Here is an 18,869-nt window from a genome sequence, read left to right as displayed (position 1 = left end):
CCACTAGAGATCGACCGATATGGGTTTTTCTATAACCGATGCCGATGTTTAGAGGTCAGGGTCAGCCGATGGCCGATATGTGCTGCCGATTTTTAGGGACGATATCTTGAAGTTTTCCCCTTCATTTGCATGCTAAAATGTCACACTAATAATAAGTGGATACACAACATTTCTAAACTTAACATCAATTATTGAACACTGACTTGATTTACATAAGTTTTAGAGCATTTATCAAGCTGAATTTTTCAAGTTTGTTGGAACATAAATGTAAACTTAAATATACATTTAAATAAAATAAATACAACTTTATAAATAAAAATCAATTAAAAACTTTGTCATGTTGCACAGCCTTGTATGAAAGGACAGTGCTAAACTCTTAGTGATTTCTGACATTCTTGACGGTTAACGTTAGACAGGTTTAATGAGGATAATAACTGTGCGACATTTTATATATTTTATATCAAACCATGCTTCTGAACAAATGTCATACACTTCTGCGCAGTGGCGTAGCGCAAATCCGCGGGGCCCCCCCGCGAGCCGAAAGTCCGAGGCCCCCCGAATTAAGGTTCAACCAAGAAGAGGAGCCAATGGATATCACACAAGAAACAACGCGCAAACTTAGCGGAAAAGTTATGCCGGTAAAAGCTTAACCTCGCTCAGTGTTCAAAGTGAAAGTAAAAGTGACGGAGCTGCCTGACGCTGCATTAACAGAGCATTTTTTTACAGGGAAAATAAAACAGAACTTATAACATTGGGGCTAATATGTTAGCAAGCAAGCTGCTGGTAGTTTTGGACTACAGTCCTTAAAGTTAACTACAAGTAAGTGAACCTTCAACCAGCTGTAGCATTATGCCAGTTCCCAACGGTTCTATGCTATCCGTTGTTTCTTTCACTAAGTGAAGCAACACTTCATAGTTTACTAGTAATATATAGTACATATATGGCCATAGGACTTTGAAATATCAGAATTTAAGCCTTAGGCTACCTTTATCTCCCAGGACTGTTGTTGAATCTTCCAAAAGTTTCAATTCACATGCGGTGGCAGCAGCACATTCCACTGCACCAATAACACAGGGCTGCCCGCGGACGTGCCTGGCTTTAAATCGGCGCTACTAAACACGGATATCGGCCGATGCCGATATATTAAAAAAAGACAAATATCGGCCCGATATATCGGCCAACCGATATATCAGTCGACCTCTACTTTCCACCACTTCTGTCCTGATTTCTTCGAGGAGAGGGTCTATAGGCGGGTAAATGTATGTTTTTTTTTTTTTTCCAGATCTTTTGATCTAATCTACGAAATAAGCTCGCACAATTTGCATATGAACACCACCAGAGACGACGGAAAAACATACGGAGAGCATCAGTGGTCAAGAGGCTATTCGTTTCTGCCCTGATAGCCTCTTGACCACGCCAAACGTCAAAGTTAACTAAACTTGGATCTTCAGCCGACTAAGTGTAAATCCCATCTGGCTAGCACGCTTCCCATAATGTTTACGTGTTAGGTCAGTAGGCGGAGAGTAGGCGGTCTTTAGTGGCTGTTCGAACACATTCGACCACAGAAGTGTTTACACTATAAAAGCAATCCAGTCAAATGTGTTTTCGACTACCTCTGGAAGTGGTCGAAAGTGGATAAGCTCAAAATGTTTTACACCCCGTTTACACCTGTATTTAGTAGGGCTGGGTATTGACACACGTTTCAAAATTCAATTCGATTTCAATTCACAAGCTTGCAATTCGATTCGATTTCGATTAAATTCAATTCGAATCAATATCGATTATTTTGGATGTATTTAAGGAACAGTACATGGCAAATTTTCTCAAGGAAAAAAAAAATCTCTCAACTAATGCTGTAAACAATACATCAGGTCTACATTACTGTAATATTGAAGGTTAAAATTAACTGATTTGTATACAAACACTTAAATTAGTGGAAGTTAAGGAAGTTTTTATAATAATAAAGTTAAATACTAACTTTACAATTATGTAATTATATTTCTACTCCAATTCGTTTTTTGAAATACATTATTTAAATGGTGGCTGTTATAAGAAAAACTTAACGGATTTATTCAAACATGCATTAAATATTGAAGAACATTATAAATTATAACGAATGTGTAATATGGTGCATATTTAGCAAAATGCTATTTTCTAGAGTTCAGTTTTATAGCTGACTAATGAGTTATGGTCACTAAATATGGTTTCTGAGGTAAATGTGACGTTACGTGACATTGCTTAAGCTGTTTTATTGACGTCTTTCGCGTTTGAAACACTGATTGAGCTATTCCATGAGACAGGATACGGATTTCGGTAAGATGTACTGTATCTTTGAACATACCTTTGGGTATTCATTAATGTTTATTTCGCGCTGTAACTGGTATTAAAGTGGAGGAGATGATCAGGTTCACGTGCGCTTCGTGTTGCCGCCTCTCTTGATCTGAGGCTACAGCCATCTGTCACGCCACATCAAACAGCGCCAAAACGGTTATTTTTTTGAATTTCGTAATAAAATGGACAGAATTTGAAATCTGAGACTTTGTTTCATATCAGAAGTAACAAAGCACAAAGCTTATTGCCATTTATTAGATGGGAGGCGCGCTACAATGTTCTATTCATTCATCAACTGAAAACAGACTAGACTAATTGATTCTTGGGATTTAAGAATCGATATCGGTTCGTAAAAATCGATTAAAATCGAGAAATCGATATATATATATTTTTTTTTTACCCAGCCCTAGTGTTTAGCGTCATCCACTTGTGATCCGATCGACCAAAACGCATCTTAATTCCAGGTGTAAATGAGGCCTAAATGAGTGAATTAATTGAAGCTGAAACGCTTTGAAAATTCCTTTTGAGGATGTGGAAAGAGAATTGGATTTCCATAAGAAAAACCTTTGGAAATTAACTTCTTAGGTTGTATTTTTGTTAAATAATAACCATTGGAATAATGAGTTCAACATCTGAGCTGATTCAATGAGAAAGTGAGCTTTCTGACTGATTAAATCCATGATTCAAACCTCTTTATATAATTTACCAGTCAGTTCTACCGATCACATTCAATATGTCTCTTTATGGATTTAATAGGATTAGGTATGCACCACTATTAAAGTTCTGATCAATAATAAGCCAATAATTAATTAAATACGTGTATATTAATAAAACAAAAATCTATCAATGAACATTATAATGTACAGTATCAAAAAATTGCTAAAGATTACATTTAACAGTGTTATTAAATTAGTGCTTTTAAAGATTAACTAAGTGAGCGATGGATGGCAGCAAAGTTCATTTTTAATTTAAATGTAAAAATAGCAGAAATGAACATGCACAATTACATATCCAATATCAGACAATCTATATACGAAATTAACAAAAAATAGTGTGATAATTGATATGGGATGATATATGAATTCACTAAGAAATTTGTTCTTCATATATGAGGCATTAAATTCAAGAATAGTTTTATGAGCGATTTACACAAATCATACATACTGTAGAGTTTTCGATCATGTATAATTCACCAGTCAGTTCTGCTGAATATCATATTCTTTTATGTGCACATTGTGCAGCTAGCGAGGGCCACGTAATAGCAGCACAATTCACAGCTAACGCTAAATAGAGCTTCACATAAATGCCGCAGGTCCCCTTTAGATTGAATTTAATGTTGCATCATCATTACTACATTATATCAACTTCTCTCTATTGTTTCTTCTGTTTGCAGTGTCTCCCTCGCAATATACTACCATATAAAGAACAGGTATGTTTTTCATTGCTCTCATCAGATCATGTGCTGTTACTACGAGAGCTCAGGGAAATATGTGTGTGTTTGAGTGACTTCACATGACAGTATGAATGGCACTGCAGGAAAACTGTTTTTCATAAATGGAGTGGTGAAGTCCAGCAGTGTGTGTCGTGCTTCACAAAGACAGGCTGAAGTGTCTTAAATGAGTCTGGACTCAGGGATCCAAATGCACTCAACCACATGTGTTGCAGTGCACTGTGGGTGAGGGAAAGATTGATTGCCCTCCCTTCTGGAAGTTCACAGATAGAGACCTATTAATGACAATGTGACTTTTTTTTAATGGACCATTTGAATGACTTTTATTTGATTGGCTCACATCAGCAATGTTCAGGCTACTGAATATAATATAATATAATATAATATAATTAATATAATATAATATAATATAATATCAATCCATCCGTCTGTCGTCTATCTATCTATCTATCTATCTATTGTCTTTTTATCTGTCTGTCTGTCATCTTTTTATCCATCCATCCATCCATCATCCATCAATCATCATCTTTTTATCTATCTGTCTGTCTGTCTGTCATCTTTTTATCTATCTATCTATCTATCTATCTATCTATCTATCTATCGTCTTTTTATCTGTCTGTCTGTCATCTTTTTATCCATCATCCATCCATCAATCATCTATCTATCTATCTATCTATCTATCTATCTATCTATCTATCTATCTATCTATCTATCTATCGTCTTTTTATCTGTCTTTTTATCCATCCATCATCCATCAATCATCATCTTTTTATCTATCTATCTATCTATCTATCTATCTATCTATCTATTGTCTTTTTATCTGTCTGTCTGTCATCTTTTTATCCATCCATCCATCCATCATCCATCAATCATCATCTTTTTATCTATCTGTCTGTCTGTCTGTCATCTTTTTATCTATCTATCTATCTATCTATCTATCTATCTATCTATCTATCTATCGTCTTTTTATCTGTCTGTCTGTCATCTTTTTATCCATCATCCATCCATCAATCATCTATCTATCTATCTATCTATCTATCTATCTATCTATCTATCTATCGTCTTTTTATCTGTCTATTTATCCATCCATCATCATCTTTTTATCTATCTATCTATCTATCTATCTATCTATCTATCTATCTATCTATCTATGTCTGTGTCTGTCTGTCATATTTTTATCCATCCATCCATCTATCCATCTGTCTGTCTGTCTGTCTATCTATCTATCTATCTGTCTGTCTGTCTGTCTGTCTGATCTTTTTATCCATCCATCCATCTATACCTGACAATATACTTTAAATCTGTCTTTTCTCATTTCTCTGACTTTGTGCCTATCTTTCTCTCAAATCCTTAATACCATATAAACCCTTAATGCTTTATAACCTTCAAACTTCAAGGCTTCAGAGCTGTTATATTATAACTTTCAGACAAGGTTTTGGTAACATTGACAATTTACCATGACATACTTTCCTTTCGAGTTCTTTAATGCATTATATGAATACATCTTAGACAATAAGGACCAGTCTTCCCTAATCTAATTCCATTAACCCTTCTCGTTTCAGGAATGTGGACGGGCGAATGCTGTTAGACATTTTCGATGAAAAACTTCATCCACTTTCAGTAAGTGTTTCACTTCTGCAGCTCATTTATAAGCTGAATAAATGACATCCTGCACAGAATGTCCTAAAACTTTCTCTTCCCACAGAAATCGGAGTTGCCGTCAGACTATGACAAGCACGACCCGGAACAGAAACAGATCTACCGATTTGTCCGTACGCTCTTCAGTGCCGCCCAGCTCACAGGCTGAGTGTGCCATAGTTACTCTGGTGAGTGACAGGTCATGTGACTTGATGCTGGCCCAATGAAAGTTCCGCTTTGTCATTTTTGGATTGGCTGGTAGCACAAGTTAAAATAGGGTTTACCATCAGTGAAGTGGATTTACCATCACTCAGATGAAAATGGTTGTCATATTTACTGCTCTATTAGCTGGTGCTAAGCCCAGCAGCTGTCTGTGTGTGACTGTTCCTCCTCTATGATGAAATCCTTCTTTTGAAGGCTCATCCCTTCTCACTTTCCCAACCAAATACCGTTGAGGTGTCATTAAACAAGTTCTAGACATACAAGAGGCTGTGAATGGTTGCGATGGGCTTAAGAGGATGTATAGAGGCTGTAGTGTGTTTAATAGGGTTATAATCTATGCTGATGGTCCAATGGAAGTGTAGTCTCAGATGGTTCCCATCGACTGTTCCTAGACTGTCTGATATATATTACACACAAAAATGGCAAGCGTGTTCTTAAACTTGTAAGCTGCAATCTGAGTTGCTAGCTTGATGCGATTTAATCAGTTTTTTACCTCCTAGATGGCTGAAAAAAAAAAAAAAAAAAAAAAATTGAATACATGTCCCTGTGCTTATTTCGGTATTATTCTCATAGACTGTTTTCATTATTATTGTAGTACCAATGATTTCAGATACTCGCCCCTAAACATCTCATTAAAAAGCTAACTGTGGTTAATCACTTTCCATATCACTCAGACAGTCTCTTCCTAGTTAGAATCAAAAGTCTGAGACTAATAAAAGTGCTGTTTTTATGAGTGTAGCTTCAGCGTAGCTATTTTGTGTAAGATTGGGATTTGCGTCTGAGTTAGACTCAGTATCTGTGAAATGATAGGCTTCTCAGATGGACAGATTGTGTGCGACTTTGTTGCTAAATGTAGATTGAGACAGATTGAGCCTGTTCCTTGACCTGTAGGGGCCAACAGGTGCAGAGATGCTGGTGAAATCTGATTGGTTGTTGCTGGTGCTTCAGTTATTGAAAGGAAATTATGAGTCACTGCATTCAGTGATCTTCATGGGAGGCTGGACTTGAAATATGCACTATCAAAGCATTTTCATTCATATGCCAAATAATAATTTAGTTTGTCAAAAATTGTTATCTAAGACAGATCTCATTGTTCCAAAATCCAGTTTCACGCTCAGTGTGAACAAACACATGACCTGTTCAGTATATATATGTATATAGGAATATATAGGAATATATGTAGTTATATGTATCCCTATTAATTATGACAACAAAACAAAAATAATACTTGCAAAAAACCCTTTAGCTTTATGGTAATTTTATAGTAATTGCCAGCTTTATGGTAATTCACCTTCTTAATGTTTATGACTCAACTGAATAAAAACTGAGTTATGTTTTAATAGCTGTACCCAGGTTAGTGTTTTCTGGAAGGTGCTGACCATCTCCAGAGTGATGTTGATGATTATGAATTAATCAATTATGAATGAAGTTGTTGATTTATGAATGGTATTTGGTGTGTATTTTGTGCATTTGCTGGCACTCTTTAAAGTTCCTCTTGAGTTGCTATATGCACAAACATGTTCTCATCAGCACATATTTAACACACAACTGCCCACGGGTGAGCTGGAGCCCCGCAATGCAGTGGAACTAATTAAATGTGCAATTTCTGTCTGACACTTTCTACAAACAAAACTGGCCTCTTATTAGATTTCTTTCCCACTGTGGGCAAACTAATATTATTTGACGTTGTTGTGCCCCATTGAGTGCGCATGTGTGCGTTTGCGCTGCTTCTACGTCTCTTTTTCTAATTGCATACATCATGCGCTTTTCATTTCATAAGAACGTCTTTGTTCGCCTACATCCGTCAGCAGTGTTTATGAATGCTAAAGACGCCCATGGCTACAGCATACTGTCATACCCCACGTCAACAAAACACAGACTTACAGTTCAACCACTCAATAAGCAATGTTTATAACTTTCTTTTAGAAGTACATAAAGAAAAAAATATTGATGTTAATAAGGCAACCATCACTATTGCTAGTGCTTTTATTTGCCCCCTAAACATAGCAGTAGACTTTGACGTGTAACTTATCCTACAGACATGAACACATACCTCAAATCATGTGACATGTAAAGAATAGGTGTGCTTTTTTTTTTTTTTTTTTTTTTAAGTGGTCAGACCTTTTAGCATAGCAACATGTTTAAAATGACCCAAAATATGCTAGCATTGTGGCTGTGACTTCTGCACTCACATTTGTATTTATAAGTAAATAAAAAAAAAATTGTTTTATACTTTAGATTGATCTATTTTCATAATGTCTAGTTGCTTTCAATAGCCTACCAGGCTCAGTATAATCCACTTGTCTAGTTCTTTTCACAGTACATATTTACAAAAAAAAAAAAAATAATAAAATACATGTTTCAATGATACAGTGTCATTTGGCCTTCTGATCCCCCGTGAGCAGTCACAGGTGACCATGTCAAGGAAAAAACTTCATCAGTGGTGAGGTGTTGGAGGAAAAAAAAAAAAAAAAAAAGCATGTTTTCTAACAATATTTAAGAGGGGCAGGATGTATAATTAAAACAGCAGGGGGCCTGACACAGAACCTTGTGGCACTCCATACTTTACCAGTGTCAGAACTGCTAGTAAACAAACAATTTGGTAATGCTCAGATAAGAAGGATCTAAACCAGTTTAATGCCTGTCCTTGAATACCAATGTAATTTTCTAATCTATATAAGAATATCCCATGATCTATAGTGTCAAAAGCAGCACTAAGATCTACAACTACTAGGAGTGAAATGCAGCCTTAGTCATATGCTAGAAGCAAGTCATTTTTAATTCTAAATGCGGTATCTGTGCTATGATGGGGCCTGAGACATGACTGAAGTTCTTCATAATCATTATATTTACATGGTACATGCTAGTGCCATTAAAACTGAATGGTATTCGGTTTGCAGCTTGCTACCAGTGAGGCATCAGGTGTTTGTGTTGGTCGGCTGAGATATATGTTTTTGTTTGTCTTTCGATATGCGTGCTCCCTGACCTGCGTGTCAGTCTTGCAGTAATCGCATATTTGCAGTGACACTGCAATAACCTTGCTCCAAAAACAGAAACGCGAGGGTCAGACACCAGAATCTAAAAACAAACATTGGTTTCTTTACAGCTGACTTGATTGCCAAGCTGCTTTATTTTGATATTGAATAATGCCCATTAAATAATGAATAATGCCCATTAATGTCTAATCAACTTAATCATGATAATGTTGTTGAAATAAACTTTATGAAGCACTTCCTCTCTCATTTTTTTTTTTTTTTTCTCAGGTTTATCTGGAGAGATTATTAACATATGCAGAGATCGACATCTGTCCTGCTAACTGGAAGAGGATCGTTTTGGGTGCCATCCTGTTGGCGTCAAAGGTGTGGGATGATCAGGCCGTATGGAATGTCGACTACTGCCAGATCCTCAAAGACATCACCGTGGAAGACATGTGAGTGTGTGGGTTTTTTTTCTTTCAAAATAGCAGACTTTCAGTACCAGAATAAATCAAATGTTATGTTAATATTCAATTATTGTGGAACAACAATTACATACTACATTAGCAATGTGTCCATCCACTTATTTGTATGCAAAATTTGGCATATCGCATAACAACTCTGAATGAAATGGTGAGATGTGCATAAAATCTTAAAATTTCACATAAAGTATGCACTGAATTGAGGTGGATCCTTTTTTATCTGGTAAGAAGATGTGCATAAACCATGATAGGAACACATTTACTGAATAAATTCCTATATGGGCAACAAAAACTCATGTGACTTTGTCTTAACGGATCATATGATTGGATAACCAAACTCAAATTTCACACCATCTCAAATGTTGTTTTAGTTATTCTGAAATGGTTGAGCCAAAGTCTGTCATCAAAATGATTTAGTATGATTTAGTATGATTTGGCTCCCAGAACAGTCAAACATGATTGCATTCACACACATCAGGCATCCGCTTACAAATGCAAGATAACACAATAGAGTTTGTCATTTTTACCTGCATGCTCTGAGGTGCAAGTAGTTTATTATGTAGGAAACAAAGCTCCAATGGCTTCCCCGGTTGCAGCAACTTCTATTTTCATCATTGATAATTTTTAGCAGTTTCCCAGGAAGCAATGATTTTGTTCTCTTGAACACGAGATGGTAACAGTGCTTTATTCACAAATGTTTTTTTGTGATATTCCAATTTTTCAAGTTAAATTTGCATCTTTTGATGAAAACATAGCTACTGGTGCTTAGTCTTACAAAGTTATGACTTTGTAGCATCTGTAGAAATTAAGGTACCATATATAATATACCTGAAAGCAAAGTAACAAGAAACTGACCTGACAAATAAAAATAAATGCTTGACATTTTCAGCATGTTGTCACATCTGTCCTTTCAACTCCTGCTGAGTACATAGTTATGTGGCGGTGGCTGTCATATTGTCCTCAAAGCATACCACACACAGCAGAGGACCAGAGAGTGTGGGTTTGTGGGTGTTTGTTGTCTTTTTTTTTTTTTTTTTGTCAGAAGCTTCACTTTTGGCTATATTTAGCTGGTCGGTTGGAATAATTGTGTGGTTGGTAGAAAGAAGTTTTGTTAGTGCTGAGAAATTTGGGGATGTATAAAGGAAGATTTTTAATATGAATGCATGATCACGACTTGTCGTTTCTTGACAGAATTGTGTTTTTTAAAATGAAAAGACATTGATTTCCATTGAAAGATGCTAAATCGGAATTTTCTTCAATAGCTAAACTGTCAAGATTTTTTTTCCGCTTTTTTCCGCCCACTGAAAAATGTCAAAAGGAACATGCACAAAGCTAATTATCTTTGCTTTCTTTCTCTCCCACCAGGAATGAGTTGGAGCGGCAGTTCCTGGAGCTGCTGCAGTTCAATATTAACGTTCCATCAAGCGTCTACGCCAAGTACTATTTTGACTTGCGTTCACTCTCCGAGGCGAACAACCTCAGCTTTCCCCTGGAGCCTCTCAGCAGAGACAAAGCCCAGAAACTGGAGGTGAGGGGTCAATACCACTCCAGATCATTAACACACATTATATAGCTCATGATATTTATCTAAGATTGTCACTCAAGAGCTCATCACATCCCAGTGTGCTATGGTTTCTAGGTTTTCAAGAAAAGCTCAGTATCTTGGCAGATTGTTATATTGACTCTATTCCAGCAAGTTATAAGGAATATGGCAGTGAAACTTAAAAACTTGCTTTGTTACAACTCTCAAAAAGAAGGAATATTGTGACATGTTGTATTGGTCCATTGGTTCAGTAGCAGCAGGGCTGAGTAATTACCTCGGCTGAATTCCCATGTGTGTCTTTTGCCAGCGTTCAGCCTCAATGCTGCCCAATTACAGTCTTGACAAGACCAGGCCTATAATGATGTTAGTTTCAGTGTGTGTGTGTGTGTGTGTGTGTGTGTGTGTGTGTGTGTGTGGTGCTCTTTGGTGGTGCAGTAGCCCACTAGCCCATCTAGAGTCAGTGGTCTGTGGGTGGACAGCTCAATCAGTCAGTCAGTGGTTTGTGATCCAGTTCTTTCATGAGGACCAGCCCCATGCTTCCATACTGCTCTGACCATCTTTATACACTCCCACACACAATCAGCTGTCATATCAAAATAACGGACACAAGATGTATCTTGTCTCAAGATTGAAACTTTTTCATACTTGTTCATGGAGGTGTTTGTACTTGGAAATGTAGTTCTTGCATCAGAAAGTACAGGTTTGGCCAATACTTCTGTGACACCCTTACTTGTATAAAATGTGAATCTAGCTAATTCTGTATCTGGGTCAATGACGCGATGGGTCATTTTTTTTGTTTTTTTGTCTAGAGGCCTTAATAATAATAAAAAACAAAGATATGATATACCAAAGTATGTAAGGTACACAGCAAAATCCCCAGAGTTAAATCAACTCCGCTTATAGTACATATGGTCCCTCTCTAAATAGTGTTAAAATAACACTGAAACAGAGTTAAAGTCAGTTGTAGTTTTTGTGTTTCTCTTTTCTTCAGTGATTCTGCTTGTTAACAGCAGGTGTTCATCACTAATGCCCAATCATCACTTACTTGATCGCTTAATTATCTCATTAACGTTAACTCTGCTTCAGTGTTACTTTAACACTATTTAGAGAGGGACCATATGTACTCTGTGCAGAGTTGATTTAACTCTGGGGTTTTTGCTGTGTAGTACAACTAGATCTCTGTTATTGAATCCAAAAGGTTTTAATTATATTTTGCACATATAAAGGTATTTTAAAGATTTTGAAGTGTCAAAACGTCATTCGGTTTAACCGCCCAAAAGCCAATACAGCCATTTCATTTGTGATTAAAATATCTTAAAATGTAATAAATGTATGTTTTTTTTATTCTGGCATGATTTTATAACATCATATATCAACATAGTGCAAAATGGTATTAATATGTGTAGAAGTCGTTGCTTTGTTATAAGAAAGAATGTATGGAAAAAATAAATTCTATTGATGTCATTCGGAGTAACCAATATAAAGGGACCATTTTGGATCAAGTCATGCGGTCAATATCATGTGACAGGATGTGACATCATTCAGACACCTGCAAAGGACCACATGGTCATGAAGCAAAGTAACTAACTCTCTTTTAACTATTTGAAAAATTCATGTTTTCACTTGTTCATACGCATGACATCAGGTCATTCGGTACAACCGCTATAAAACATGGAAAATGCTGTAATATTTTAAAAACTTGTACTAAATATAAAAGGTTTGATTGTCATTTTGATATCAGCCTGTTAGCATTGTTTGACAATATCGTCATTCGGTATAACCAAAAGTGTCATTCAGTAAAACCGAAATTTTGGTTAAACCGAATGACAAATTTTGTCCATCTTGTAAAAAGTGACAAAAACAGTGTTAAATGATTATGAAAATCACATAATCTCATTGTTAACACTGAATTAAAAGTTCAAAATTAATTATATCTCCATTATGTTTTTTTTGTTTTTGTTTTTTTTTTACACTTATAAAAACCTTATCCGTCAATGACCCATCTACTCAATGACATTGTCATCTCTAATAAGTCAGCAAATAATAATGTAGATAATTTAGAAAAAGAAAAGGGCCAAGAACAGAACCCTGGGGAACTCCTTGAGTAAGGGCAGCATTGGGTGGTTTGTACTTCAGAATAGAAATACTACTAATATACAGAAATATACACTATAGTTAGACTTTTAAACTGTCTAAACTAAATTGGATAAAGTGACAGTAAAGATGTTTTAAATGTGTTTTTTAAACATTTAAAATGTATTAAAAAAAAAAAAAAAAGAATCTTGAAAAATGTATCACGGTTTCCTCGAAAATATGAAGCAGCACAAATGTTTTCAACATTGATAATAATATTAAATCTTGAGCACCAAATGAGCATATTAGAATGATTTCTGTAGAATCTGAATACAAACTCTTGCGAGGGGAAAAAAGTCTGAATTGCGAGAAATAAAGTCAATCCTGACCTTTTTTTTTATTATTATTTCTCGCAATTGTATAACTGAATTAGATTTTTTTTTTTTTTTTTTTTTTCGGAATTGCGAGATATAAACTTGCACTGAAGACTGGAGCAATGATGCTGAAAATTCAGCTTTGCATCACAGGAAAAAAAATTAACGTCTAAGCATAAGAGACCTCTTTCAAGAATATTTTAAAAATCTTACCAATCCCAAACCTTTGAACAGTATTTTAAAATCTTTATCTGTCTCCCCTTCTCGTGTTTCTCACAGGCGATCTCCAGGCTTTGTGATGACAAATATAAAGACTTGAGAAAAGGAGCCAAGAAGCGCTCAGTGAGTGCAGATAACCTGACAGTGGTCAGATGGTCCCCGGCCATCATATCCTAATATCGGTGGACGTTGGGGACTTTCACGAGAGACTGAGAAAAAGAGACTGTCAGAAGAAGCGTTCTCTAAGAGGACACATACATGCTTAGTACCTCCACAAGACTCTTGAGCCAGAGGTTTTTGTTCTGAAGAGTGTCCTTGCTGGTCGTACGGCTGCTGTATATACAAGACACCCACACAAAGATCACTTTCCAACCTGTGGCTTAGAGGAGAGAGAGGAGGACACTGCTACTGCAGTTCAGAAAAACTGGAGGATGAAAGGATATAAACGAGGGAGAAACTCCAAAAGACGCCCAATGACTGGAACAGCATTCCAACAGCTCTGTGTCATACGTGTTTGCCATTCTAGGTGAGGAAGTATTCGCACATGATCTTGTATGGTTAGAAAAGTTTCACTTGGACGCTTAAGGATGTCGCTTCAAGATGGCCAAAATCAACCACTTCTCAAGATATCATTCCTAAAAGTATTTCTCTGTGAGCTGATCACACTATGAAATCACCACTGTAGTTATACATACTGTTATTTAACATTTTGTTTTAAGATTTATTTTAATTAAATTTAAAACATCCTTAATGACGGTTTATTAATCTAAAATTAGTCTTTAATAATGCACATTATAGGATTAGTTCACTTCAGAATTCAAATTTCCTGATAATTTACTCACCCCCGTGTCATCCAAGATGTTCATGTCTTTCTTTCTTCAGTCGAAAAGAAATGAAGGTTTTTGAGGAAAACATTCCAGGATTTTTCTCCATATAGTGGACTTCACTGGGGTTCAACGGGTTGAAGGTCCAAATGTCAGTTTCAGTGCAGCTTCAAAGAGCTCTACACGATCCCAGACGAGGAATAAGAGTCATATCTAGAGAAACGATTAGCCATTTCCTTAAAAAAAAAAATATATATATATATATACTATACACCACAAATGCTCGTTTTGCACTAGCTCTGTGATGCGCCATGCATTATGTAATCACGTTGGATCCGGCATCGTTGTTTTACTTTTTTTTTTTTTTTTTTTTGTTAACGGAGTTTGACTTAGTCTTTGCATCTTTGCATGTTATGCATGACCTTTCCAACGCGATTATGTAATGTGTGGCGCATCGCAGGGCAGTGCAAGATGAGCATTTGTGGTTAAAAAGTATATTATTGTTGTTATTATTATTATTATTATTTTTTTTTTTTTTTTTTTTTTTTTTTTTTTTTTTCTCGATCGTTTTGCTCATCTGGGATCGTGTAGAGCTCTTTGAAGCTGCACTGAAACTGACATTTGGACCTTCAACCCGTTTAACCCCAGTGAAGTATTCAGTGGAGAATAATCCTGGAATGTTTTCCTCAAAAACCTTCATTTCGTTTCGACTGAAGAAAGAATGACATGAACATCTTGGATGACATGGGGGTGAGTAAATTATCAGGACATTTGAATTCTGAAGTGAACAAATCCTTTAATGGGAAAATATACAATTTGGACATCTTTTTAGTCTGATTATTTTATTTAATTTTTTCATTTCATTTTTTTTTTTTTTTTTTTTTTTACCCTTTTTTTTTTTCCAATTTGTAATACTTGATCAAGGCAGTTTGTGTCATTTAGTCTTATCTTAGAATAATGGAAGTTGGATTTGTATTTACACAAGGAGAGTGTTGTGGGGCGTTTCCATCGTTCCATTAAGTTTCAACTGAAAATGTACAATGTCGAAATAGACTAAAATTGGAAGTTTTAATACTGAAATCAAAGATTTTCTTTCTACAGAGCCAACAATTACATTCCATTCTCAATGACCATGAACTTTTATAACCTTCACATTCTTGTCTCTATTATTTTTATACCTGTATCAACCTTCGCTTCAACAAATGACAGATATACACATGATGTGTCACTCATTTCCAAATTTTCAAAGCAATACATGTACTGTGCTCTATTGCGTTTGGAGCTAATATTTGAAAGGTTCCTGGGGTACTTGGAGATGACATTTAATGAGTCAAAATTTTTGGTTACAATTGGCATCTTGGAAAAAAAAAAAAAAAAAATGCTATTAAAGGTGAGACTAATAGTGCCACTGCGATACAAATGGTTGGACGGATTGCAGTGTTTTATTTGACAATTACAATGCGTCGAACCAGAGACTGAATTGAATTGGTGAGGGAGAGGAATTCCTGCTGTATCCACTGCCATCACCTGTGGTGCCTGCGTTTAGCGGGAATATGGCCTTAGATATAGAATATGACAATTAATCATGTTATCTTTCATTCTCATTCGGACATCAAAATGAGTTTTTGGCAAAAGAAGTTAGCTTGTTTTAAAATCAGTTCTTCCCAGCAGGTGTTAAATTATGCCATCAGATATGTGTAATAATGATTCGTTATTTTATGTGATTCGTCTGCTAAGAGAGACATATTCATCTGTGAGACTTATTGAGAATTAGAACTTCCAAAAATATCTTTTGTATATTGTACATAATTAAACATACTTAAAGAAATTTACTTATGATCTTGAGATATTTATATGTGACCAGTATTTACTTTTCTTAATTCTAAATTCTGGACAATGATAGATACAAATTTGAAAAATATATGTTGGTTGTTTTGTCAGGAATAAGTCAATCTTCTGACACAGTTTCTAAGCGCTGTCATTGAGGTGTTTTTCTTTTGTCATATTATTCTGTCCTTAATTGAATTTCCAGTCAAGTTAAACCTTTTTTTCTGCACCACAAAAGTGGTAAAGCAATTTCACAAGGTTATATTGACATGAATGTAACTCTGAAATTATTTTCATTTTAGCAGCAATGATTTTTAAAAAAGCAATTTTCTGTACTTCTTGCTACAGATGACATCAAAATGACCGTTATTTTCAAGCAGTGTGTAATGTTTATTCTTACATAGATTATAATCTAGATTTTTTTTTTTGTTGTTGTTGTTGTTGTTTTGTATTTTCTCAAATGCCCAAAAAAGTCTTTATATACAATAGAGTAAGTCGGCAATGTGATTTTAATGCATCCAACTGGACATACAAAGGTTACACATTGTTTGCAAACTGAAAAGAAAAAAAAATAGGAAATTATATTTTGCATAAAGAAAATTATGCCTATTTCAGGACAATAAGATTGTTGTTAGGTATGTATGGAAGCTTGTTTTCACCATGGAATATATATATATATATATATATAATATAACATAAAATATTGCAAGTTTAAAGCTCACAATTTGGATCGAGTTTATATCTTTATCTCACAATTCTGAGAAAAAGTCTGAATTCTGAGATACAAACTCAGAATTGCGAGAAATAAAGTCTGAATTGAAAGATATTAACTTGCAATTGCAAGAAAAAAAGTCAGAATTGCGAGACAAACTCTGAATTGCGAGAAATTGTCAATTCTGACCTTTTTTTCACACAAATGTAAGTTTATATCTCCCAATTCTTACTTTATTTCTTGCAATTGCGAGTTTATAACTGAATTTGAACTTTTTTTCCCCGGATTTGTGAGATATAAACTTGCAATTGCAAGAAAAAGTCAGAATTGTGAGTTTGTCTCATGATTCTTTTTCACAGTTGCAATTATGTCTCACAATTCAGACTTTATTTTTCACAGTTGCGAGTTTATGTCTGGCAATTGCGAGGGGAAAAAAAGTCAAAATTGTGAGAAGTTGCAATTACTTTTTTTATTCTGTGGCAGAAACAAGCTTCTATATGAATGAACACTTTTGGGGGGGAAATGTGGTTAATAGGCTTAATTATCTTATTTATACAATATATAATTTTTAATTTCTTGTGATTTTGGGGTGAAATATAACCCAGACATGTTCTTAACAGATTCACTCCCTGAGCAAAGCACTCGTGTACTTTTGCGCATCTTGTGACAGACATGAAACTGGACAAACGTGAAACTAAGACAGTGAACACATATGTTAGTTTTGGTTCTTTTCCTGAAGATAAAGGTGGTTTTACCAAAGTTCTTCTCAAGGAAGATCTGTTCTTTACAAATGGTGGCACTCCCTCTGCTCATTTGGAAACCGTTTGAAATCAGGGAAAACGTGCAAGGAAATTGTCTTTGGTGAGAAAAATGGAATCGTAAATCGAAAGACTGAAAAAAAGCATTTGAAGATTGTATTATTCTATTTATTTTCTGTGAGCATGTGAGGATGCAGCCCAGCATTGGATCTGAAGGTGTTGTAAACTCGAGGCAGTAGGCAGGCGAGTGGCGTGTTTTAGCCGTGTGCACTGAACTCTACCTCTGCATAGAGTTTTGTTTCTTATTTAATACCTCTCTCTTGATGTTATTTCCATCTGTCTCTCTGTAATCCTTCTCATTTTCATTGCAATTTCTAGGAAATTACAAATTCAAATCTTTCAGAACCTTTATACTATAAATGGTTTCCTGTGAAAAAAGAAAAAAAGAAATCTGCTGTAGTTGTGAGTTTTAATTTTATATTCAGTCACTGGTTGTATGCCTGTTATCATGAATAATACATTGTTGTTGTCATTTGTTTCTGTTCCAAAGGTCAAACCCATCCTCAGTATCTGTTTTCATTGTGCCAAAGGCTGAATCCTATCTCCTATGTATGATCTTAGTTCATTCTACTTTCTGTTTAACTAAGTGAACCCAGATGCCTGCGGTCAACCGCCCAGGAGCTGGAGGCTACAATGGTCGCATGCAGTTTCTTTTGTTCTCGGACTATGATTTTAACTGATGCTCCCAGTTCAGAAGCAATGTTTAGAAACCGCCACAAGAATAAACTTTTAAAGTTGCAATAAAACTGATTTGATGTGTTTTCATTGAGCCTGATCGCATTATGCAGGATTAGGGGCTACATTATATTGTCACATATACTTGTCACAATTTTTGTCCAGTGAATATTTATGTACATTTTTGCATAAACACAAACCATAAATCTTGGCTAAAAGTCATTAAACATTTCCACATTGTCAAAGAAAAAAAAAAAGGAACATGTTGACTTTTGGTGGCATAATAATAGTCTATTTTTATTGTAGATTAGAGGACAGAATTCACCATAATTTTTAGAACGGTTTCAACTAAAAACCACTCCTACAGTAAACAAACATTGTGTAATTGTGACAACTAGTCTTGGTCACCTCATAAGTATTATTAAAGAGGCCATATAATGCTATTTTACATCCTCCCACCATTGGCGGAATTTTCCAGAAATCCATGTTTTCACTGTTATACGGTAGGGGGCGCTATAGGCTTGGTCAAACGTCACATGAACAAACAGGAAAACTGGTCTCATTGCATCCGCTCATTGTAGAAAGTGTTAACACCGTAAAACTGACGGCGATATCTATGGACTCAGCTAACATATCTAGTTATTTTTATTGTTAGTGTTTTATTCTATTTAAATATCTAAATGTCGCATATGTTGGTTATCCTCAT

General features: G+C 35.4%; 1 protein-coding gene across 1 annotated transcript in view; it reads left to right on the top strand.

Annotated features, from left to right (window-relative positions):
- Positions 1–18,234, top strand: part of ccny (cyclin Y) — a 62,851-nt gene extending 44,617 nt beyond the window's left edge. The window contains 7 exon segments of the mRNA XM_051881971.1: positions 3,725–3,760; positions 5,344–5,401; positions 5,487–5,582; positions 5,584–5,607; positions 8,905–9,071; positions 10,464–10,626; positions 13,368–18,234. Coding sequence (XP_051737931.1) covers positions 3,725–3,760; positions 5,344–5,401; positions 5,487–5,582; positions 5,584–5,607; positions 8,905–9,071; positions 10,464–10,626; positions 13,368–13,484 — 661 coding nt within the window. The 3' untranslated portion in view covers positions 13,485–18,234.
- The last annotated feature ends 635 nt before the right edge of the window (positions 18,235–18,869 follow it).

This window comes from Ctenopharyngodon idella, chromosome 23 (assembly GCF_019924925.1).
Source record: "Ctenopharyngodon idella isolate HZGC_01 chromosome 23, HZGC01, whole genome shotgun sequence".
NCBI classification, from domain to species: Eukaryota; Metazoa; Chordata; class Actinopteri; order Cypriniformes; family Xenocyprididae; genus Ctenopharyngodon; species Ctenopharyngodon idella.
This window is presented reverse-complemented; position numbering and strand designations above follow the sequence as displayed.